The 24794-nt window shown below is 46.8% G+C and overlaps 1 protein-coding gene across 1 annotated transcript; it reads right to left on the bottom strand.

Annotated features, from left to right (window-relative positions):
* Window positions 1-7438: 7438 nt before the first annotated feature.
* On the bottom strand, window positions 7439-12431 carry LOC142571065 (acetylcholinesterase-like). Its single transcript, XM_075679360.1, has one exon. The coding sequence runs from the start codon at window positions 10596-10598 to the stop codon at window positions 8460-8462; it is 2139 nt and encodes a 712-aa protein (XP_075535475.1). The 5' UTR covers window positions 10599-12431; the 3' UTR covers window positions 7439-8459.
* Between the last annotated feature and the right edge of the window lie 12363 nt (window positions 12432-24794).

The raw sequence follows: 24794 nt of genomic DNA, 5'->3' as shown, positions 1-24794 counted from the left end.
ACAACTTAATTCAGTTTGAATAGTAAGGAGTAGTGCTTATTATTCTAAAAGAAAACAGAAGCGAGGGGTTAGTCAAATGCGCAGCTAATAAAATATCTTCGAAAAAATTGCTAAAACCCATTGCACATCTACCAACTGACAGCAAGCACATAGGTAGGAGGCCCGAACTTTGTCACAAGTGAGATACTCTCTCAACAGCTGGTAAGTCAACCTCTCAGCCCCTGCACAACGCCTCAGTGTTTCACTGCTTTAAAGGGTTTGTTTTGATTTAAATGAGGCACACCTGTATCTCGGCGTCAGCCAACACTGTTTTGAACTCAAGCTCCTTCAAAGAAGCGGCGGCATGGTTCCTTTCCCGTTCATTCCTTGATGCGTAGGTGCTTTGTGTTGTCGTCGTCCTTCTGCCGCGTGTTCTCCCTACGGACCATTTGAAGGATCCTGTTGGTCAGTTTTACAGTCAGCGTCCGATTTTTTGTACTCTCTAGGGGCCGCGAAAACGTCAGAAACATCGAGCAGTTCGAAAAATCAGTGCCCTTCCACTCTGTGAAGAAGGCTGACCAGCGAAGCTCTTCATGTGGGCCCCTCAATGGTGAACTGCGCCTCCGCCGCGGGTCGGCCCGGCATTACACTATCTTCGGGATTTTGTATCTACACACGGACCTGGGGGAATTAGCCTTGAACAGCTTCGCTGTAAAAAAAATGAAGGCGCGTTATTTACTGCCCTTAAAGGCTCAAATCGCCACAGGCACATCAGAAAAATCTATGAATGCCTGCACTTATTAGGCATATCGGTGCTCGTGCTGTGACAGGAGATGACGGGTGCACGCGCGTATAATTAGGGAATACATACCGTGTCCCGTGACAACCGCCCCTTCCGACGCATGTTATTCTTCACCGCGTACTTACGCGTATGCTTCACCGCGTAACACTGCTCTAATGAGGCGAAGCTCAATTTCGGGAACCGGCATTACGTTACGCGCCGTGCTTTCCGAGCGTCGAAGCCAATCGCGAGGACCGCAAGGGCGGAGTCGGTGCCATTGCTCACAGCGGCGAATTGTTTCAATGAAAACCTGGCACCGAACGGCAAAAAAACTTAAGAGCGAACATTAAAGCAGCTAGGCCAAGCGTTGCCGCGGTGTTGTCTGCGACTGCCAGAGGATCTGCGTGCGAGAGCGCCAGTTCGAGGCGGCGTGGCGATCAAAATGGCGGCGATTATGTCTTTGATTAATGCCGTTTTGGACCTGCGGTCACGGCAAAAAATCCGGAAAATTGGACGGGGAAGGGTTAAAGCGTCCGGAACTTCAGATGTTCCTATACATTGGCTCTATGGGGGGAGTGGTGGTGCCGCGAAGCCGTCCGCATTATCGGGCGTCCGGAAAGTCGGCCGTTCACTGTACACTGGCAACTCCTCCAGCCAACGACACACCGTCAAATACTATTCCTTACGATTCCTCTCTGGTACTTGCGCCAGCATTACCGCGACTTCCGTTCTCTTGTCAATAAAGTTACAGCTAATTTTCTCTGACAGAAGCACGAATTCCTTGAGTTTTCCCTGAGTATTTCTAGACTATCGAAAATCTCTGAGAATTCCCGGTTTTCCCGGTTTTCCTGGTTGGTAGACACCCTGGGTGAGCTGATGTTAAACGTTACCTTGCGTGAACCACTGCTGTTTGTCTGCATAGTCCACAGAACACACAGGGAGACGCGGTGGCTTGAGGCGTTGCTGTGTATCATTGATCACAATCTCTGCGAAGTTTGAGCATTATCATTGCCTCACATCGCATTGTGGAAGAATTGTTATACTTTCATTGAATTATGGAGCAGTACGTATTTCAATTAATTATTATAATTGTACGTATACATTGTTTACATGCAATCGCGGTCTACACCACGTTTCGCTGCGCAGCGAAGACTCTTCTGTTCCGCGCAACGCTTCTTTCGGGCCTGGGTGTCATCTACGCTGAGTGCACGCTTTGGAGACATCTTGAAGGCGCGTGTTTACGCGTTCCTTCTGCATACGTGACCAGCACGCTGTTGAGACGCCAGCTCCAAGCGCTCGCTTCAGGTTATGGACGACAGTAACGTTTACACTATCGCAACACAGCACGCGACCTCCACTGTCCAGCACCTGCGTTTTTGTCGCATAGGAAAGCAAGCACAGCACGTACCATGCGCACAAACTCTGAAACGCTGCCGCGGCGGCGCCGGCCAGGATGCGCGGACACAAGCGCCATCTGGTGGCGTTGCAACAAACCCAGCTGCGCGCGCGAGCATGGATGGATGAATGGATGCTATCAGCATCCCCTTTGCAACGGGGTGGTGGGTTGCGCCACCAATCTTTGTTATTATGTTGCTCAATGTCCTAAGTATGTTAAATAATTAAAAGAAAAGGAAGAAAGAAAAACCCCTCGATTAGTTCTCATAACCAAACTTTCTGAACCCCTATTGCGAACTTTGTTTTTGTACGCCTCCATTGTTTGTCGTTTACCTACTTTTCTTCGACCAATCTTCGAATCGCCTCTTACTAATCTCTGTTGCGGACATGTTTACTTACCCCCTGCTATCGCTGAACCCAAGGGATTCAAGTGGGCCAGATGTGCCTAAATTGACCACTGGACAGATACATTCACCTTCTAATAAAACACGCTCCATCGTTTCCCTAGCTTTACCGCAGCAAGCCCATGCTTCTTCTTCCTTGTTGTATCTCGCTTTATGAGTGTGTGTTCTAAGGCATCCTGATCTCGCTTCGAAAGGTGAAGAGCTTCCCTTTGAGTTATCATACGTTGTTTTTGCCTCATTTCGTTATTTTCCTCTTGAGTAGTTACTCGTGGCAAGTTTCTTTTCCATTGCCGACACCCGTGAGATTATCTCAGCCTCTCTGACTTTCCGTTTGACGTGAGGCGAGCGCCATCTGGTGGTGTTGCATGAAACCCAGCGGCGCGTGCGAGCAAGACCACAGCAGCAGCACCCGGAAAGTCAGGAGAAGAGGCAAAAGAAAGCTTCGCTTTAAAAACGCTTCATACACGTGCACATACCATGTGGTGCTACCCAGTTGCCGAAATTATATAAACGGCAAGACAACCATCAGCCAGCACCAGCATCAGCTAGTCTTCGCGGTGACAACATGGCATGTGGCTACATTGCCGCAATGCTAATCGCATTATTGTCAACATTCATTGTGAAATGAGTTGAGCCGATATATTTTTCATTCGTTGGCATTCTTAGGGTACTTCAGGCACTTTCCGGTGGCCAACTGTCTATCTATGTTAACTAGGCTTTTATCTGTGTATGTTTTTTGTAGCTGAACGCTTTCCCGCCTATTAAAGACAGTTAAAGGGTACTCGAACCCCCGACCTTTGGTGGGAGAAAAACAAGAAAAAAAATCGCCGGACCCATCTCACGATGACTGTCGACGACAACGCGTTAGCATCGAATCAATATAGCGACCCAACGTATTGCCGCCGTCGAAATAAATTATGTGTACTGGGACTCTTCTTTCACATTTCCCTGAACACATTCGACTGCATGGGGCGCCGCTGACGCGAAACCTGCACGTGGACTCTGAAATGCATAGCGCGCCGGTGCCTGCAAACGCTCGAAAGCGTGTAATGCGTGTAATGCGACAACCGGGCTTCTCTATCTAACTTCTTTCTGGACACGCTGCGCCATCTAGTGGTAGTGTCCAGAAATTCCCACGTGGCCTCCGAGACAAGGAGCATGGTGCACCGGTGCCTGCGAACCCTGAGAATTGTTCCCGCGCTTGTCGCACACTCGGAGGCACATGCAGAGTGACCCACTGTGATGTCTGCGACCAACAGTGCATAGGTCAGACTGGGACCGCGTTCAGACTCCACCTAAATAACCCCAAAGCTCACGGCCACGCGCTACCAAAATTTTTCAAGACATCTCAGTCTGCCAGAGCATTCATTTGAGAAAATACGTGTCACCCTTCGCCGGTCAGGCTTCCGCTCTGCTCGTGAACGCCAAAGAGAGTCGAGTCGTACACAGAAATCTAGACCAGTCACACTCGGCTTTACAGAGGGAATTCACGGCGCAGCTCCTAGAAAGTTGGCTTGGAGGCGCTCATTGAAAATCGGCACATATCCAGTGCATTTGTGGCGCAGCCTGCTAATACGTCGGGTCGCTGTCGTTTAAGAACCCTTGTGACGTGATTTCCGCTTCCGCAAAGCATTGGATAAATTTAAGGGATCGTTTTCGTCATTGTAGAAGCGGCACATTCCCAGTGCCACATACCTAGTTACCCAAGTTGGCGTCAACGAGGGTCACTGAAGAGCAGCACACGCCTGCTAGACGGTACCCAGTGACCCAAGTTGGAATCAAAGAGGTTCACTGACGACCAGCACATAGCTTGTGGCACATACCCAGTGCTCCGAGTCGGCGTCAAAGAATTTGTTCGCACAGCTGTACCTAGCCTTGTACCGCCTCTACAGTGGCCCATGTCGGAGGGAAAGAGGATCGTTGAAGAGCGGCACGTATGCACGCATTAGGGACCCAAGTTGGTCCGGCGGTTGGTTTCAAACCCTGTTACTTCAGCACAGTGGCCCGATTCGACCACGGACTACCGAGCGACCCAGGTAGGCGGGAAAAGATTTAGATACAAACATGCAAACGTAGATAGATAGATAGATAGATAGATAGATAGATAGATAGATAGATAGATAGATAGATAGATAGATAGATAGATAGATAGATAGATAGATAGATAGATAGATAGATAGATAGATAGATAGATAGATAGATAGATAGATAGATAGATAGATAGATAGATAGATAGATAGATAGATAGATAGATAGATAGATAGCCCCGGTAGAGTGCGTGAAGCACACTAAGAATGCTGATGAATTAAAACGAAAAAATGAAAAGGACGCAATATCTCGTTTGCTAAACCGGCACAACAAATTGCGTTTGATCTGCTTGCGTACAAACTTCGCCGGTGTGTCCCTGGCGGGGCTTGGGAGAACCAGCGAGCCGAATTATTTTATTGTTTCACTCGACGTTGCAGCTAGAGCAACGAGCCGTGTATTTAAACGCGTGATTTTCTCGACAGACTCGTTGTCGTTTGCGCGGCATTATACCGTTAACACCTATCGCGCTGCTGTGATCAGCGAACGTGGTTGGAAAGCAATCGTTGGGCCAACTTGGGTCACGGGTGTGTGACACTGCATATGTGCCGCTCATCATTAATCCGTTTCACGCCAACTTAGGTTACTGGCTACGCATGTGCCACTATTTAAATGTCACTGTTCAATGAACATCGTTCACTCCAACTTGGATCACTGGGTATGTGAAACTAGGTGTGTGCCACACTTCACTGAACCTCTTGGATGTCGATTTGGCTCACAGGGTATGCGCAACTGGGTATGTGCCAATCTTCAATGAACCGATTTACCACAAACTTGGGTCATTGATTATGTGCCAGAGGGCGCGTACCACAAGATATGTACTGCTCTTCAACAAACCTGTTTCATCCCAACTTGGATCCCTTCAAAGTTAGGTTCTTCGGTTGTATGTGTGAAAACCATGTTCTGAATATAGGGCACGCCATACCGGGCGACTCCGGATTAATTTTGACTACCTGGGGTACTTTAACCTGCACCCAATGCACGGTGCACGGGCGTTTTAATGTGCTAGCGTTCTTAGAGTACTTCACACATTTTCCCGCGGAAATAGATCAATCCATCCACCCACCCATCCACCTATCCACTTATCCATCCATCCATCCATCCATCCATCCATCCATCCATCCATCCATCCATCCATCCATCCATCCATCCATCCATCCATCCATCCATCCACCCATCCATCCATCCATCCATTCGTTTCCCGCTTACCTAGATCGCTGGGTAGTACGTGGTCGAATGGGTAGCGCATCAGGCTGCTGTGCTGAAGGAACAGGGTTCGAAACCAGCCGTTGGACAAACTTATGTCCCTGAGTATGTGGAGATGTGCGCATACATGCCGCTTTTCAACTAACCGCTCATCCCTGCAGTGGAATAAGGGAAGAGGAAGCAAGATGATGGTGAGGAGACATGTTCGCGGTGGCTTGTCAGACGAGTACTTATTTTATAGTGAATTGAACAGCGCTAACGGGGGTGGACGAGACAAGACGAACTATTGACTCCTAAAAGGATTTAATTGAAACGAAGTGCATATATATATATATAATCTAGCGCAGCTTGGTCACGCATGGTGGTAAGTCCTCTCAAGGCAATCATCAGGTGAAAACCAAGCAGCGAAATTCCAAATGCCGGCCGCCCACGAGGAGGCACGAAAAAAAAGCGCGAGAACCGAAGTCTATGTGTTGCCGCCTCGATAAACTATCCCGCCACTGCACATGGTTCAAAAATTTTGCGCTCTTTTTGTGATTGCTCATTTGAAGCTGCGCTAAGTCAATGTCCTAGGCAAGAACAGGGGCAAACTATAGAGATTACAGAAGGAGTAGAAATCGCACAGGCTCGGCGACGCGCCCGTCAGCGCACTTTCGATTGAGCTTTCGCAGAAGGACATCAGTTTCTTTAGCCATGCGCAGAGACGGGTAGCTTTAACAAGGCGGTCACAAACAAGTATCGATAATCCTTGCTTTTTTTTTTTTTTTTGGCGCCTCGTTGTTGTCGCGCGCAATTGGTTTTTGCGGTGTTTGTTTTTCTTGCTTGCGTTTATTTTTTATGTGTCCTTTGAGACGGCTGATCACCAAGCGTGCGCAAGCAGCACTGTAGTTTGTATATGTATTCGGACCTCGTTTCAATTAAATCTTTTTAGGGGTCAACACTTTGTCTTTTCTCGCTCGCACTCATCCTCTGTGAGCATTCAGTATGGACCAACAACATGCTTATTCCTATAATTCTGTCTAGTTTATACACTGCCTTGAGAATGATTTTACTAAACAGTATTCAGCCCACGGTTTTTATAAACTTAAGCTGAGGTAGTTTTACGCTCGTAATAAGTTTAGGAACCCTTTTCCGAGCATTATATTGACTTTAGGAAGTCTTAGCCTGGCGACATCCGTTCCTTTCCATTAAATAAGTTTTTAACCGCACCAGGTGCCAACATACCTTAACGTCGTTTTTCTTTCCTTTTTTTTTTAATATGATTTTGTTTGTTGTGACATGTTCAAACCCTACAGTTTGTTACTCTCTACACACTCCTACAAACACCGTTTATGGCCTGCATTATGTTGAAACAAAAACACGCAAAAAATTTAGGCAACAGGCGATTACCACCAGAGTACTGCGAGAAGTATGCTGAGTTGAAATTATGTGCGCATTTGTTAAGTCTCCTGTAAATCTTTTATATCATAAAAGTATCGCTTCATTGAAACTATACTGGTGTTCGATTTTGTGTGCCTCCCCTTTCTGAGGAAGCCCTTTTCGATTCGAGTCAAGTGGACTAGCTTCCACTTTTTGTTCGGACCTACTTCCAAGTGTTCTTTGGAAAAAATAAACATGATCTTGAGATTTTTTATTTTGAGTCATATGTGCACATGGATACGTTGAAAAGCCGGCAGCTTTAACTTTATTTCTCCGGTGTTCATTTATCTTGTGGTTAAGATACACGTAAGAGCCCAAATCGATGTCCTTTCAATATAAGCAAACAAACGAACAAACAAAAACTCGCAGCATTAGAGGCTCCTGGAGGAATGAGGCAAACGTGATCTTTTGTTGTATATTATGAAGCAAGGAACTTCTTAATACATCGAGTCCGCGAATTCCGTGCAAGAAAAATTCTCACAAGTTTAACGCCTAGCGATTATAAACACCGGAGTTCTTCGTGTATTACGTTGAACGACTGTGAAAAGCCGTAAACCTCGCGGTTGTGCCCAGAAGTTGAAAGGGAAGCGAATGCGACCCTGCCATTTTGGTTGAGCTTCCCGCGCGACCTCACATATGAAGTTTAGCTCCAGGGGGTCCTAATGAAACGCTTGCGGACGCAGCAGCTCCTCACGCAAACAGCAACAATACGCTGTCTCTAGCACGGAAGATGAACTAAATGTAGCACTGTGGTTTCGACGGCCAATAAGTGCGGATTTCTCCGTCAATTTTAGGAAACGTGTAATACATAAGGTCCTTAGAGGTGAGTGTCATAAGCAGGAGAAGCTTATACTACGTGCTGTCTGAACACTTGGCAGCTTATGAAACTAAGAGTACAGCGTAACTCGTGCAGCGTAATATAAGTGCAACGGTTTCCATACGTAGTCCTGAAAAAATTAATTAGTCAGAAACGGTACAAAATCATGTGGGTTACGAAATGTTTCGACAGTCCAGCGATATCAATGGTGCAGTTAAGACGGAGCAATAAAGAGAAAGGGCAATCGATTAAGAGCAAAACAGTTGTTCAATAGTCTCTACTTAATTCGAGCAAAAAAAAAACAACAAGGTAGTAGCAAGTAATTAACACGCCTCGTCCAATATCAGCGTCTGGAAAGTGGGTTAGGCGTGGATCACGCGGTAGTGTTCTTTTCCCATCGCGCTGCAGTATCGTGGGCCGCGTACGGAACGTAGCTGGCCACAATGGAACAGTTGTTCTTCTTGAAGTCCCACATTTCCTCCAGCCCCTGCTGGGTGATGCGCACGTGGACCGCCCTGCCGTCGGCGTAGGGAGGCCAGGTGCGCTGGTCGACCCTGGGCAACGAACCTCTCTTGGCAAAGCCGGTCCACGTTTCGATGAGCTCCCTGGCCAGCCGCTGCTCGTCCGAACTGGCCGGTCCGACGGCGCCGTCGAGGACGCGGCCGAACAGGAAGTCGAGCTCCGAGAACCGCGGTGCACCCGTCCCGTCGTAGGGCGGTGCGAAGCTGGCGCGGTGGTCGAACAGAAATCCCCACACCAAGTTCCGGTGCTCGGCTGCAAGTTCTAACGCCAGTCGTACGAGCGGGCACACGTAGAGCACGTCGCCCAGAAGCTGGCCGACCGCCCAGCCATCTTCAGAAGCATCGCCTCCGTCGGTCGTGCTGCGGTAGGCATCTGCGAGCTCGGCGCTCAGCTTTATGCGGAACACGGTGGACAGAAACTCACTCGCCATCCAGTGCAAGTTCTGTGCCCGCGACGGCAGCCTGCGCAGCAAGTCAGCTAAGTGGGATCCTTCGTCCGAGACCACGCCCACGAGGAAGCGACGGCCGACGACGCGCGCCGCCGACTCGGGCGCGCGCGTCGTCGAGGGGCCCTGGTGGCAGTCCCACGCGCTCGTCACGCGCACTACGTCGTGCGCCGAGGCATTGCGCAGACAGGACAGCTGCGACAGACGGTCTTCCACCGGGCATCTCAACAGTTGCGTCACCCGGCGGGCGGTGTGGGCGTAGTATCGCCTGAGCGGCGACTCGCTGTGGAGGATGACCTTTGCGAACCGTTCGTGACGCCAGAACGGATCGTCGCCAGTGATGTGGGCGCCCACCGACCACGCGCCGGCGGCACTGCCCATGAGCACGACGTCACTGGCGTTGCCACCGAAGCTGCCAATGTGCGCCACCACCCACTCCAACGCCAGACGCTGATCGTCCAGCGCCACGTTTCCCGGGGCGCCGGGAACGCCAAGGTCGAGGAAGCCGAAAGCGCCCAGCCGGAAATTCGGCACCACCACAACCACTTGGCCGAGAGCGGCGAACCAGCGGCCGTCGTAGTCGTTGTTGTTGCCCTGTTGGAAACCCCGCGATGAAAGGAAAACCACGACCGTCCTGCGACAGCCGGGCTCCGAGGCATCCGTGCATGGCGTCCACACGTTAAGGTGCAGACAGTCCTCGGTCATGTCGTTGTTGAGCTCGACGTCTTTGTCTTTCTCCCTCAGCGGTTTCTGCATGCAGCCCGGTTTGGACAGCCTCGCGTCGGTGACCGCGTGTCTGTTGTTGGTCCAAGCGGTGGGCCTGTCGAACCGCTTGTCCCCTGCCGTGTCCTGGCCGAAGCGAACTCCACGAAACACGTACAGCGGCTGGTTCTCGATCACGACGACGAAGCCGCGGAACCTGCCAAGGCCCGGAACCTGGAGCAGCACCTGGCTCTCCCAATTGGTAAAGAGGAAGATCACCGCGAACAGTCCTCCAACGACGATGGCCGCGACCAACAGGAGTAAGGCGATGGCGCTGTAAAATTTGGTTTTGTCCCTGGTTTGCGCTGCGATGGCGGCATCGGAGCCAGCTGATGACGGACCTGTCGACAGCTTCGTGTGCAGGGCTTTCACAGTGAGCGTTTCTGGTTGGCTCAGTCGGCGCTTTAAGGTCGGTACCATTTGGAACTGCTGTTCCGCCGGTTTCTCCGATTGTGAAACTACTCCGGGATCAGCCTCAACGGGTGCGTCATTAGGTTTCGAGGATGACACGCTGATCTCTTCAGCAGCTGCAAGGGCGACGGTGGTTCCGCTGCTCTCAGCGGTAGGAGGACTGGCTTGAGCTCCGCGCTCAGAGTCCGGGTGAGGAGTTCGAGCGGGCGCATCAGGCATTAGGTCAAGTGACTGCCTCGACTGCAATGTGGAGGAGAGCGAGACCGACGAAGCTGGCTGTTCTTTGTCGGCGACCGATCTGCGGTGTCTTCTTGGCTTGCCCTTTGGGTGTTCGGTCTCTGGCACCGACTTGCCGGGATCTCTAGGTACCATGTCCTGCGTCAAAGCTATGACGAGGCCACAAGGAGTCTCGGCGGCTTTCTTGTGACTCTTCTGAGAGCAGCGTGAGAATAACACGTCTACCTACTTCGTACGCTCTTCTTCTTCTGCCTTCGACCTGTAATGTACGCCATCTAGCGTTAATGCTCACCGCACCTGACAGCTAGTGAATCCTTTCACAAGGTGTGGCCGACGCACTTCTCACTTGGGCATACTGGCCAGAAATTAGTGACGTACGTTTCTGTTTACGTCCGTCATTGCGATACATGCCAGAAATGCAAGAAACCAAAAAGCAATCGATTTGGATCACTGGAGTCTCTGCCACCTGCATAAGAACCTTTCGACATTCTCGCCATGGGCACTATCGGTTGCTTTGCGAGATACGGCTCGTCAAAGAAGCTCCTTCACTTGGCGATAGATCACGCCACGCATTATGCGTGAGCCTTTGCTCACAAAAGTGAGACGTCTGATGCTTACATGTCTGCCTGAAAACCATCTTAGCGGCTGGAAGAGGAGTGATGAACGTTTTTTTGTTCGTTTCAGTACTGAAGATGCCCTGCCCGGATGCTTTTCCGATAGATATGGTTTTTACAATATTCCTATTTTCTTCGAGTAGAGAAGGTCGCGTGGTCTGTACTCTAATATACTGGAGCTCCACTACTGCTCTGTGCTGATCGCCATGACACGAACAGTTCACAGCATCAACACAGCTCTGCGTATCAGATGAAATGTCTCTTCGACCACATTGCAAGAGCTAGACAGGACAGAAGGCAACGCTCCGACTTCGCATCGCCTGGCCGACGTGGCTGCTTCTGCTGCTTTACGCTATGCGTGGTGTTAGCGACGCATCAGGTACTCCTTTCTTCACGTCTGTTCGTGACCTGTTCGTTCATGTTTTGTTCTTGTTTATTGCGATTTACTATGTTTTCGTTTGTTGAAACGGACTGAGGCTACGTGATGTCCAGGAACTGTCCTGGCGTTTCCAGTTGTCAGTCGTTCCCACAGAAGCGTTCCTACTGGTCAGCCTCGCTCCGGCTTGAATTGTCACTGGAGCGTTTTAGAGCGCAGCCGTTCCTAGGTTGAGCATCGCCGTTCCTCGTTGTAACCGCGCGAACACGCTCGTGCCAGTGCTCGCGCCTTCGTCGTCGACTTCTTTCACAGCTGGCTCCGTCGCCGCTCACCATGCCAGCGTTCCCATGCTGCCCCTCCTTCTGAGAAGGCGCTGACGGCACCGGCCCTCTGCCTGTCGGTGCAGCGATTTCGGTCTGAAATTATTTCCCTCAATATATCGCGAAATGAAAACACGTATACAGCTGCACTCAAATTTCACATTAGGGAGTATTGTAAGCAACTTTTTTTTTTTGCGGAGCGGCGTAAGTGGTATTCCCGTTGCGCTGGTGCCTCACAGTAGTCTGTTTGATAAACTTCACAATCAGTTTTATTTTTACAATAACATGGGCTTACAGAAGACTGATATACAGATACGAGGCCCCGAAGTCGAAGTCTGTAGCAGGACCTCCTCCTCTCGAACACCCACAAGGACGATTTCAAGCCTCTAGGTCTTAACAGTACCAGAGCATTATCGATGCTCGGATGTTCGGTCGAGGTGGTACAATCTGCAGGTGTCCTGACAAGGCTTATGTAGCGAGTCTGCCAATGACCACGTTATTTCCTAATGTACCGGTGACTGCTCATATTCCACTACATCTTGCTTGAACCAATAGCTTTGTCTGCGCGTCAACGTCCAGGTACACCTATCCTGGACTTCGTAGAGCTCTCCGTAGCTGGAATGATTACTGTGTAGCACTGTGAGTGAGTTACGCACAATGTGAGGGTCTCCCGCAGAGTCAGTTACTGCGGTGCTTGCCGGTACAGCTTATCTATTTGAAGTGATAACTTAACCCTTGTAAGGAGGGTTTATCCACTGGCAATGACACACGACTCATACGAGTCGAGTGTTATGGTACATTCGACTAGTCGCTTTCGCGCGCTCTCGCGGTGAAGCTTATATTCGGCTGGGCTCAATTGAGTACTCGGAATGCATTCGCCTTGTTCATACATACGTGTGTGTGTAGGGGGGGGGGGGTTCACGCTCATTCAGCAGAATGAGATGCTAAGATATAAAACCCAGTATTCGGGTTGACACCGTGGCCTTTTCGTCACATTAAGTCGACAGGATTCTAATCTGTGCGGGAAAGAGCAACGTAAAAGCAGTGTCACGGATTCCAAAACCGACATGTCAGAAAGAGCTGCAAAGATTTCTAGGAACCATCAATGTCTAGCGGCAGTACATTGCCCATTTTTAGCAATATTGTTTATCCTCTTATGAGAATTCTACACAAGTCCACTCAATAGGAATGGGACGTTCAATGCGAAAAGGCTTTTAATTAAATTAAGAAACGCCTAACCGAAGAGCCAATACTGAGAATATTTAATGTCGACAAACTATGCGTTGCTTACTGCGATGCCTCAAATGTAGGCATCATAGCTGCCCTGAGACAACCAGATGACGAAGGAAATGAACACCCTGTGGCTTATTATTGCAGAAATGACTGAAGCATGAACAGAATTACGCAATAATAGAGCTCGAATGCTTGGCCATAATTGACGCTGTCGTGAGGTGGCATTGCTACGTGCATGGAAAGCCTTTTACTGTGATAACCGGCTATGCTGCCTTACAGTCGCTCAAGGACATGAAAAATCCATAGCGGCGCCTATTTATGTGCTCCTTAAAGCTATCTAAAGCAACATCCGACACCAGAAGGGCAGCAATAACATCGAATCAGACGCGTTTTCACGGAATCCTGTCAACCAACTTCAATCCATAACAGAGCTTCAAGGCCACCGAGATGACCGTCCACATGGAAAACATACGATTCAAAATGGCCTGACCATTGTCAGCAGAAAGGGAATTAAGAAAGTATATGTCCCTCACGCCCTCCGATTGGGACCTCTCGAGAATGCTCACCGCCAGTTTGGCCATGTTGGAGTGAAGAAAACCTTGCCAATACTTTCACCGCAGTTTTACTGGCCAGAAATCAGTGACGTTTCTGCTTACTTCCATCATTGCGATACATGCCAGAAATGCAAGAAACCAGAAAGCAATCGATTTGAATCACTGGAGTCTCTGCCACCTGAAGAACAACCTTTCGACCTTCTCGCCATGGACACTATCGGTGGCTTTGCGGGATACGGCTTGTCAAAGGAGTTCCTTCACTTGGCGATAGATCACGCCACGCGTTATGTGTGGGCCTTTGCTCCCAAAAAATGAGACGTCTGATGCTTACACGTCTTGCCTGAAAACCATCTGCGCGGCTGCAGGAGGAGGAATGAACGTGTATTTTTGAAATAGTATCCAGTAATAAGCCCCGATTCTACTCTATGTGGGAGGTCTCCTCATTCCAGGAACCCTCTGGCCTTCGCTGCCTCCTTGGCCCTGGCGACGAGGAGTCGTTGTTCCAGGTCTTCGGAGACGAGCTTGGCCTCCCACGTTTCGACGAGGTCTTCGCTTCCTTGTCTGGCGATACAGTCTTTCGGTGAAGGCGATGCGTCTGTGTCTCGATGCCATGGACACTCGAGGATCAGGTGCGCCAAGGTGTCCGGTACGCCCCACATTGGGCAGTGGTATCCCCGTAGCGTTGGGTATAGTCTGTGCGAGGGTGTTCCGTGGGTGCAAGTGTTACTCTGTAGTCTTCTGAGTGTGATACATTCTTCTTTGGTGAGCTTTTGGTGGAAAGCAGAAGCAATTTATCTCTGACTGTGGAACAGGATTCGCTACAGGCAACTTCAAACAGTCCTTGAAACACAACAACATTCATCAGCTCTTCACATCGTCTCAGCGTCCACAGTGCAACAACATGAACGAACGCATAAATCGGACTATAATGACTCGACTCAAACACAAAATCAATGATGAGCCTCGCAAACCATGGATTCAGCATCTTTCGGAATTCTTTCACGAATACAACATGACTCCACACGAAGTGACAAGACGTCCGCCTTCTTTTCTGATGTATGGAATACCTTCTTATTCGCCACTGCTAAACAGCAAGCCCGATAATGTGGAGAAGGTAAGAAAGGTTGTGGTCGTAGTTCCCTCGCATACCACGAAAAGGACAAAATGTTTCTACCAACTGAACTTTAAGTCGGTGACATGGCGATCTCCTAGACACCGTGGCATGCAAACCAAGGAACACTCTGGGCAGTGATGGAAGGACCTTAGGAATTACGAAATTGACCGATCCGTGACACCTCTACGCAGAACTACCGACATTGTGCATGTCAACAAGTTGCGCCGGTATTATTGTCCCAGCCAACTGATCTTTCCTCTGGGGGTAAGGGGATACCTGTGGCAGTTCACGGTCACTCAGCAGGGTGTGTGTGTGTGTGTGTGTGTGTGTGTGTGTGTGTGTGTGTGTGTGTGTGTGTGTGTGTGTGTGTGTGTGTGTGTGTGTGTGTGTGTGTGTGTGTGTGTGTGTGTGTGTGTGTGTGTGTGTGTGTGTGTGTGTGTGTGTGTGTGTGTGTGTGTGTGTGTGTGTGTGTGTGTGTGTGGAGTTCTACGGAGTCGGTGTTAGTAACTTGAAAAGTGCATGCACACGTAGAAAAGCAAAAACAAACAGTTCATTTAAACGTTACGGCCGGTATCCGGCTTTCATCGGGAGTGTGATTGAAATCACACCAGAGTTCGATTTATACACTTTCTCTCTAAAGTTGGAGTATTAAGAAACAAGTTGGGCGCGTATGAACACAAAGACGCGTGCATTCAGTCGCGTCCACAAGAGAGGGCCGGGAAAAACATGTGATGCAGGGTGCTTCGATGTCCTTCTTGCCCGGCGCCATCTCACTCCGCAGTACCATCCGCCTATAGCGTAGTGACGCCAGACGGCTTTCTGTATATGTACACACGTTCGTACAAGGAATGACCGCGCTGTAACGTTCCCGGAAGCTGTATTTCGTGACCAATTGCAATTCAAGTTATTTGCTTACCTTTTATTTCTTTTTTCAGCTCGGACGCAGCTCAAACAACATCGTCTCTGGAGCTTGTGCATCAAAAATAGTTTGTTTTTCTTTTTTTGTGTGTGTGTGAACTGAAACTACAGACTCCATCTGCATGTGATTCCTGCGCGTAATTTTATTAAAAGTAAATGCTAAATGGACAAAAATATTCGCAGGGCACATATCACGCATTCCGAAGGTTAGAGCTAACACACGCTGCATGATGAAACGGAGAGGGCAGCCACCACGCCTAGTCCTTTGTTTCGGAAGTGATAGGTAACAGTAATAGGGATGGTAGCCAAAATTTATTGGAGGCTAACTCCGGTGCTGATTTCGCTCCCATGACCCTCAATCACTCGTACTTTCTGTTCACGCATCTGTATCAGCAGTCTTAATTGAGCATAGCTGGAGATCAGAAGGTCTCGACAATTTGCTTGCGCTGGCGACATGCCTCCACAGTTGGCTTCAGAGCCTATAAACATAACTTGCCAGTCTGCACCGGTGACCCCACTTTGAAGACCGTGCCAGTCCAAGCAACAATGTCATTGAAGTGCTGTTTACACGAATTCACCACCTTCATTACTTCCTTGCTTGAGTAATTAAAGTGTAACGCATTGCTATGTGTCTGCAAGGTGTCTGCATGAGCTCGTGTTTGGCGCCTATAGTTAGCAACACGTCTTTAGCCCATCATAAGTGAAGCTTGTCAGGTGCATTGATTGATTTTAGCGTTATTGATGTTCAGATATGCCGATGACTACTTAGTGATTTTTAATCTGGGCGCTCATTCTAGAGCAGATAAACCTTTTAAAGCTTTCACTGAATCCCTTCATGTAATAACACTGACGGTTGAATCGCCCGCCGAAGGAGCATTGCGGTTTCTAGATACCCAGCTTGAGTTCTCGGACTAAAGCACACGTGTTGTACATACATATGATAAGCCTGGAGCTAATAAGCCCTTGTTACCGTACAACTCCGCCCATTCAAAACGTGTTAAAAGGGGCATTGTTAACCTGTCTTGGAAACGCTTTAAAAAAGTCGTGCCATGACAAGCCCGTAGAATCAATCGTAACGGTTGTCTACAGGAGGCTTTCCGACGCTGTGTACAAAACAGCACTCGAGACGCAGCAAATGAATAGACGCAAAACAAACGAAAGGTAGCAGTTGTGCCCTGCCTATACACAGGACGGCAGTGGTGTACGAGTTGCCCCTGTCCTGTGGTAAGAAGTACACAGGACAGACATGACGGTGTCTTAATAACCACTTAGGAGAGCATAGTTTAAAAGTCCAAAAATTACCGCGACGGTCATCTGTCTGTTCACTGTCATGAATGCGGGGGACACTCCTTTGCTTGGACATTGCGCGGTTCTGGCCAGGCACGCAGATAAAAACGTGCGCGAAATTGTTGAGGCACGTGCTATCAGTCTAAGTGATCAAATCTGCGTAAACACCCCGTCTGTTGACCTTTTAGAAAAAGAAACAGCCTTCCTTGCAAAGCTCAGTTTGACGTATCGATCACGTGTGGCGCTACTGTGCATTCTGTACAAGGTTTCTTTTGTTTTACTTGCGATAAATTGTTGAAGTTACCGCATTCTGCTGTCAACGTCTCCCTTCTGTACTCGTCCTCTGGCGCAAAAAAAAATGTGATCCAAGTTAGGTAAGGTGGCGGTTTAACAATATTCGCTTCAACTAAAATTTGTCATACGGCTAAAATTTTATTGCGAATTTCGACTGCCGAGTGCGAAATTCTAGCTAGGAGGAAACGCCATTATCATTACAGATGCATACATTACTTCTGGTGTACAGGACATGCGCACCATTGAAAGCGCATTATCGGCTTATGCTGGCGACATAGCGCTTGTTGGGGATTTCAATTCGCACCATTTATTGAGGGGCTTGAGGACTGATTCTCGCAGTACCGGATAATGGTACTGTAAGAATTGTCTTTGAATAACAACCTGTATTGTTACAAATCCGGATCGGTTACGTTTGTGCGCGACCGAGCACCACTTATAGACCTTATATTCTGTAGCTCAAGTATCTGCGTCCTTTTGGTCGACTATTGATAGCACTACTAGTAGAGATCACTTCCCAAAATTTTTCAAATGGGAAAAAATCTATTATTAACTGCAGTACGCTTAAAAACTGCTTAAAATTTGGAGCGACGACAAATTTTACGGAGGTGTATTTAAACGGTCAGCAAAAGATGAATACAACTGCAAACATATTGATTTCTTGTCAAAATCCAATAACAAACGAAAATTATTCAATTTCCTTCGTAGTAGAAAAGCAATTCCGCGACCATGTAATTTTCACTCTGATTTTAATTTCCGAGGAAATGACGGAGTCATTAGAAGAAATTGCGAAGGGTTTAGAACTTAGATTTTCTCCGCTTTTGACAAATGCCATCGAACGATTTCATAGAGATTTATATGGAATAATTGGCTAAATTTGTGAAACGGCTACCTTATTCAGCTTTCGGTTCTAACGATGTGAGCTCTAAGATGTTAAAATGTTAATTAGGGAGTCTCCTGATGACCTTTTAAATGTCGTGAATCCCTCTGTAAAATTTTCGTGGATAACATGTGCTTGCAAAATTCAATTCTTTAAAATCGGGGTGAAGGATGCGAAACTGATAATATTCTACCAATAGCACTGACCTAAAAATTTTTTTAATAAATCAAAGGATACTCACTACCCGTCTTGCGAAATATGTTGAAGACAAAAATTTGCTTATCCCTTGCCAAACTGGATTCAGACCAGGACATTGAACTTGGAATGCATATGTATATTTTGAAAGCCGAATAAAATTAGCATGGCAGCAAAGGCACGTTGCTGCTCTTGTTACTCTAGATATTTCAAAAGCTTACTATAGTGCTGAACATAAAATTTCACTAGAAGGAATGCAATTCCCGTGATATCTTATGGCATGGTCAGGGGAATTTTTAAACAGGAGGGAATTTTACTGCTCTTTAGAAGGCTCCTCATCGTGTAATAACAAGTAGTCACGCGGTGTTCAAGGAGCTGTTACGTCACTTATACTATTCAATATTTTACTCAATTCCATTCCATGTCATAATGATGTATATACGTATGCACACGAAGACGGCATAGCGTTCTTCGTATCAGATATAACGCACTATATAGCCGCTTGCAGACACACTTGTGTGCAATTGAAGAATGGTTAGAAAATATTCGGCTCTTCGTAAGTGTTAAGAAGTGCCCAATTTTATTTTTTCCTGTGAACAATCCAGTGAACATATCACTTTGCTACCACCTTGACAATATACCACAAGTAGACTCAGTCAAGTATCTGTGTGTAACGTATGACGCCTCGCTCAGTTGGTGGGGACGCATTGATTATATCGCTAAAGAAGGAGTGAGATCGGTTGTAATATTACGAAGACTGCAGCAGTTGACCAGGAATGCACAGAGACCTGTTTTTGATTATTTACAAAAATGTATTTCCGGCCTATTTTACCATTTGGATGTGTGCTATATTATAGTGCAGCAGCTTAAAAATTTCGGCCTCTTGTCCTGTTGAAATGGTAGGCTCTTCAGATCTACTGTGCATTACCAAAATTTGTTGCTAATAACGTACTGCGCCAGGAAGTACGGTTACCATCTCTCTTGTGCAGATTTCGTTTGCTAACTCTTCAGATATTCTTAAAATGCACAACGCGCACAATCAGAAGGTTACGAATCATTTTTATTTCCCAGCCAGCGTCATTTTCGGAGTTCATTGGCCGAGATATCGTAAACCGCAGGTAGTCTTCGTACAAAACCTGCATGGTTGAAGCTTTGAATGTGCGCATCAGTGAGATACCAATTATTGACGGTGCGCGAGAATCACTATAGAGGTAATGTTTGATTATATCTATCCAGCCAATGCTAAACATCTGTCCTTCAGCATATTAAATAGGTTGTTACAGGATCATTTAACGGGACTAGCGAATAAGTGCTGCAGATGCATCAAAATGTGAAGAGTCTGGTGTTGTCTTTTTTGCCCCTGTTCTCGATTCGTCTTTCTCACTTAGATTCCTTGATTTCATACCAGTATTTCTGGCGGAATTGCTGGCAGTAATATAAGCTCTGCGAAAAATCAGTCCGCCACCTTCATCAGCAATCGTAATAATCGATTCCTTATCTCTATGTTCATTACTCACTGCCAATAGCGAATCTCCCATCTTGCACACATTCCATTCCCTTTTGCCTGATCAATTAAAATTATAGGGCTTGTCTGGGTAGCTGGACATAAAATAGTATTTATCAGTAAAATGGCAGATAACCTGGCCAAATAGCCTAATAGTCGGGCAGATAGCCTGGATAAATGGCAATGGCCCAATTCTCTCGGTACTTCCAGTGTCAACATACATTGCTATGGCTAGATTCGGGTCATGTGCTATCATACTTGACTGTTCAAACCCAGCTATCAACAATTTTGCAGAGCATCGACACCTGCTATTCCTTTGGCACAGACGTTTCTTTCAAAGTGGTAAAAGTGAGGTAACTTTCACTCGATTACGGTGTCGAACACTTTCTTTTAAAAAAAAAATTCAATACAGGGCTGGGGTAGATCCCTCTACGCTGAGTCCGTTCTGTAGAGAAGATGAGACAATAGACCATTTTTTTTCTATTCTGTAGACAATTTACACACGCAAGGAAAAGCACCTTATAACCAACATTTAGAAAAATTGGCGTAAGCTTTGCTATTCTTGAAATTCTTCCTCTCAGAAACTCCTTTCTTGGGCAATGTCACACGGATGCTTGCTCCACCGTTGAAGAGTTTATGATTCTTTCAAAAATATTTTTGGTTAAATTTACAAATACCAGTTAGTATCTATTCTTTTTATTGTTTCCCACTTGAATTTCGACGGCATGCATGTGTACGGCGGTCGTCGGAGGAGAGATGGAAAATGGCGGAGCATGATGAGAAAACTGGTTTCGCAGTAGTGCTGTCTGCATTGACCCCTTCAAAGGAATGTCGCCACCCTACACGGAGCGGGAGGAGTAGGCGCGCATTGAGGCACCCTTAATGATGGAAAGGCGCAGCTATAATCTGACACAACTCAAGTCTGCAGTGAAGCCCCGCCCTCATAACCGTCAGCCACTGCTCCTCCACAAGGTTGCAGATGGTTCGTACTTCAAACTTTCCCTGTTACCTAAAGAAGTCGGTAACGACAAAAAAAATAAAATTAAAAGCGCGTGATTTTATACGTTTTCACTCGTCTATTCTAGTGGAATGGTGAAAGCCTAATTCTTTATTCAACTGAAATAAAACGCTTGCTTCACTCCAACTATTTACTGTCAAGTTTGACTTCAATTGGCATTAAAGTTCCATGAGTAAAACGCACTCAGCAGTGAAATGAACTGCACCGTGAACATTTGAAGAGTGAAATGCTGACTCCATACACTTTGTCCATGTCGGTTGCACACCTCACCGCTTCCGCCGATGAAAAGACTCTTCGAGAACAGCAGACGCTCCGGAGATATCAAGTACGACGCCATTTTGAAAACGTCACATGACGACCCCATCTTTGCTTCTGTGATTGGTTAGCGGAGTTACACAACCCGCGGGGTCCGTGTGCCTTCGTTGCCAGCTGCTGCTTTTTTTAAGTTGTATCCTACTATAATAGAATGAAAGAGAGAGGGTGTGGGCAGTTATTAGCATTGGGCATGCGCGAAGCCGCAGGTGCCAGAGGAATCTATCTTTTCTTTTTTTTTAGAATTTATTGTAACTTTTGTAGGGCTACGAAGACGGTCACTTGGTTATATCACACGCATACTCTGACCTCCACTCACCTACAATTGCCGCGAACTGCATTCCATTGCATTCTTTGCACAGCTAGAAGTTCAGTTGAGTTCAGTTTATTTCCTTAAAGCACCCATTTCAGGGGGTGTTACATAAGGCGTTGGCTTACATTTCGAATAAGAAAAACAAACAGCGAAGATTAGTTACCATTGAAAATTATCAGTTATACGTTCTCGGAAAGCAGACGATGTAGCGATGGAGACGATATCATAGGGTAGGCCGTCCCAGTCTGTAGCTGCTCTAAAGAATGACGAAGCAGAAAAAAACGTAGTAGTTTGCGATGGCGGGCGGGCAAGCTGAAGTGGATGATTGGTGCGGGTAAGATATGCGTACTGCGGCTGTTATATACGGTGCTTGACTGAGAGAAGAATAAAAAAGAAAAGTTGAGAAAAAGGACGAGGCTAGCAATGCGGCGACGATAGGAGAGGGGCGGTAGTCCGGATTGTGCTTTCAAAGATGAAATACTGACGTCGTATAAATATGTGCAATGAATGAATCGGGCGGCACGATTTTGAACGGCTTCCAATGCTGTGATTAGATAGGCTCGATGGGGGATGGCAGATGCGTATTCTAATTTGGGTCTTACAAGTGATCTATATACGCGAGCAATTTAACATGCGGTGGGGCAAGGCGGAAGTGGCGTTTAAGAAAACCGAGTGTTTTGTTCGATGCTGAAACGATGTTACAACAATATGGGCGCGCCATGGTAAACTGGAAGAGAGCGTGACTCCTATATATTTATATGAGCGTACTAGCTCAATCGATGCGTTAGAAATTGAGTAATCAAAGCGAGAGGGATTGTGACGACGAGAGAAAGACATGAGTTTACATGGGTAGGATCTTTTGTGATTACGGACAAACTGATCTTTATATGAAAAATATTATAAATGAAAAATTATGTGACAAAGTTAAGTAATACATATCAACATAACAGAAAGGCGAAGAGGATTTTTAATAAATTATCTGGAAATTGTAGACTTAGCTTAATAAATATATTACATATTATATTCCATAAGTACCATAAGCGCGTTCAGATCAGGACAGAACTGGGGAGGGGCGGGGGGGCTATTTTTAGTTCTCAGCGAAAGCTTTATATGATGTGGGAAAATGTCTCTGTAGACAGGAATCAACCTTCGTGTTGCGATATTTAGCGCGGATTTCTTGAAAAAAAAATATCTTATTTAACTAAAGACGGAAAAGAACTCGTTAAAACGGACGTTTGGGCGAGTTGGTAAGCCATTTTAAACAGAACAACGCGTATTTTGAGCGGGACGAGGAGGGAGACACGACACCGACAAGCGCTGTCTGTGTTGTATCGTTTGTCCGTGTCGTGTCTCCCTCCTCGTCCCGCTCAAAATACGCGCTGTTCTGTTTAAAATGGAAAAGAACGTTTTAACGAGTTGAAGATTTTATAAATTCCAGAGCCTATCATTCTGAAATTAAAATATTGTACCTCGCCAATTTTAAACGCATAAGCATTTCTATGTCTACGTGAAAAAAAAAATGAAAACTGTCCGCTCGTCCGTCTCCGCTCCTGGAGCACGCGGCAAACCTCCCTTACAAGCTGCTTTCTGCAGCTGCCGGCAGGCGGCGACACAAGTTTATGCTAGCTCTGTTGCAGCAGTTCGAATCCCCATAAGGCAAATTCGCACTTTTTTCTTAAAAAACAGGCAATTAACTGTGGTAAGATTTGTACTAAAAGACTTAAACTCCAAAATGCGATCTTTCAGCAAAATTTGAGCAAGAACAGCGAGCGCAAAACATTTTTCCGAACAGGTATAGCGAAATATGCAGGACCCTGTGTATAGGACTACGTTGCATGAAGGCATAGTTGCAGACAAGTGTGCTTGAAGGCAATGTATACACTCTAAAAACAGTTCCACCCTTTGGGATGTACATTTGCCACGGAAGGATAATCGTCATCGTCTTTCTTGAAAACGCTGCGCTCGTTACTTTCCTGTCGGGAATGCTCTATCATGCTGTTAACGCGCATGCCGTTCCTAACTTGGAAGTACCGGGCTCGCAGCATTATAAAGAAAGGAAATGCGGGTAAGACAGATGACGATTATCGTTCTGTGGCACATATACACCCCAAAGGGTGCAATTGTTTTATAAAGAGCACTCTTAAGCAAAATTACACCCTTTTGCACGCAATGATAATCGTCATCTGTCTTGCCCGCATTTCCTTTTTTTTAACGCGGCGAGCCCGGTACTTTCCAGTAACGAACAGCATGCGTGGTCGCGAGAGAGAAATGTAGGGACTTTCGGTCCTTGAGATTTCTCTTCACCTAGGTACCACGGAGAAGAAAGTTGTTAGCTGCGTTCGTCCCTAGCCGACCTGGCAACGCAATCGACAGAATGCGTGGCGTGTCCAAGGTGAGTTTGTTGCTATTTTGTTGGGACGGTAGCATATTAAATTTTTATAGTCGCAGGGGGATACATTTGGAAATGAGGCGCCTTCTCTGATGACTTTAGTGGCAAAGCATTACATCGTGCCGATGCATTGTTCATTAGTGTCGTTGAGCAAGGTCAGCATACCGCACACTTCAGAAGATTCGCGGGAACGGAAACGGTTTATGAATTCGACTGCCGTGCCTATGCGAGTTTGTTACTTTTTTTTGCGACGGTTTCATATTAAATTCTGATAGCCGCAGGGGGATACGTTTGGACGTGAGGCGTTTTCTCGGATGACTTTAATGGCAAAGCAATACGTCGCGCCGATACATTGTTCATTAGTGTCGTTGATCTTATACCACACACTTCAGGGGAATCGCGCGAACGGAAACAGTTTATGAATTCAACTGCCGTGCCGATGCATTAGTTCTTAATGTAACTGAGCATACAACACACTTGGAGATTTGTGGGAGTGGAACATTTTGTACTCTGTATGTGAAAGTACTAAAACTTGCGTCGCCATGCAATCTGAGCCGTAGATCGTTGTGAGAGCTGTACAGCCACATTGGGAAAACACTGTACCCTGCGGATGAATATGGAACAAATGTATGCTAAAGAAAAATGGTCGTCATGCAATTTCATAGCAGTAGGTCCTTGTGAAAGCTGTACATGTAGTAACACTGATATTGGCTACGTGGTACGTTTGTGCAATCAGCCAGCTCTTCCAGATTCAGAAAGGACTTAAGACCGGAGGAAAATTTCTAAAACTACAAGACGGCAACCTGGTTTGATAAATCATAGTTTGGATGTTTCCAGTAGAAGCATGATCTGCACTAACGGAAACTAAGTTGCAGTAAAAGTTGGACTTCAGAAAGTAAGTGCGTCAACATTACACCAACGATAAACGCAATTCCACTACATGGATGACTTGCCTTGTATGAAAACATTGTTTTCACCTTTCGCTCTCCTGTTCGCCACATAAGCATTACGGA

The sequence above is a fragment of the Dermacentor variabilis genome, chromosome 2, assembly GCF_050947875.1.
Source record: "Dermacentor variabilis isolate Ectoservices chromosome 2, ASM5094787v1, whole genome shotgun sequence".
Taxonomy (NCBI): domain Eukaryota; kingdom Metazoa; phylum Arthropoda; class Arachnida; order Ixodida; family Ixodidae; genus Dermacentor; species Dermacentor variabilis.
The sequence above is the reverse complement of the archived record's forward strand: the minus strand, read 5'-3'. Positions and strand labels throughout refer to the sequence as shown.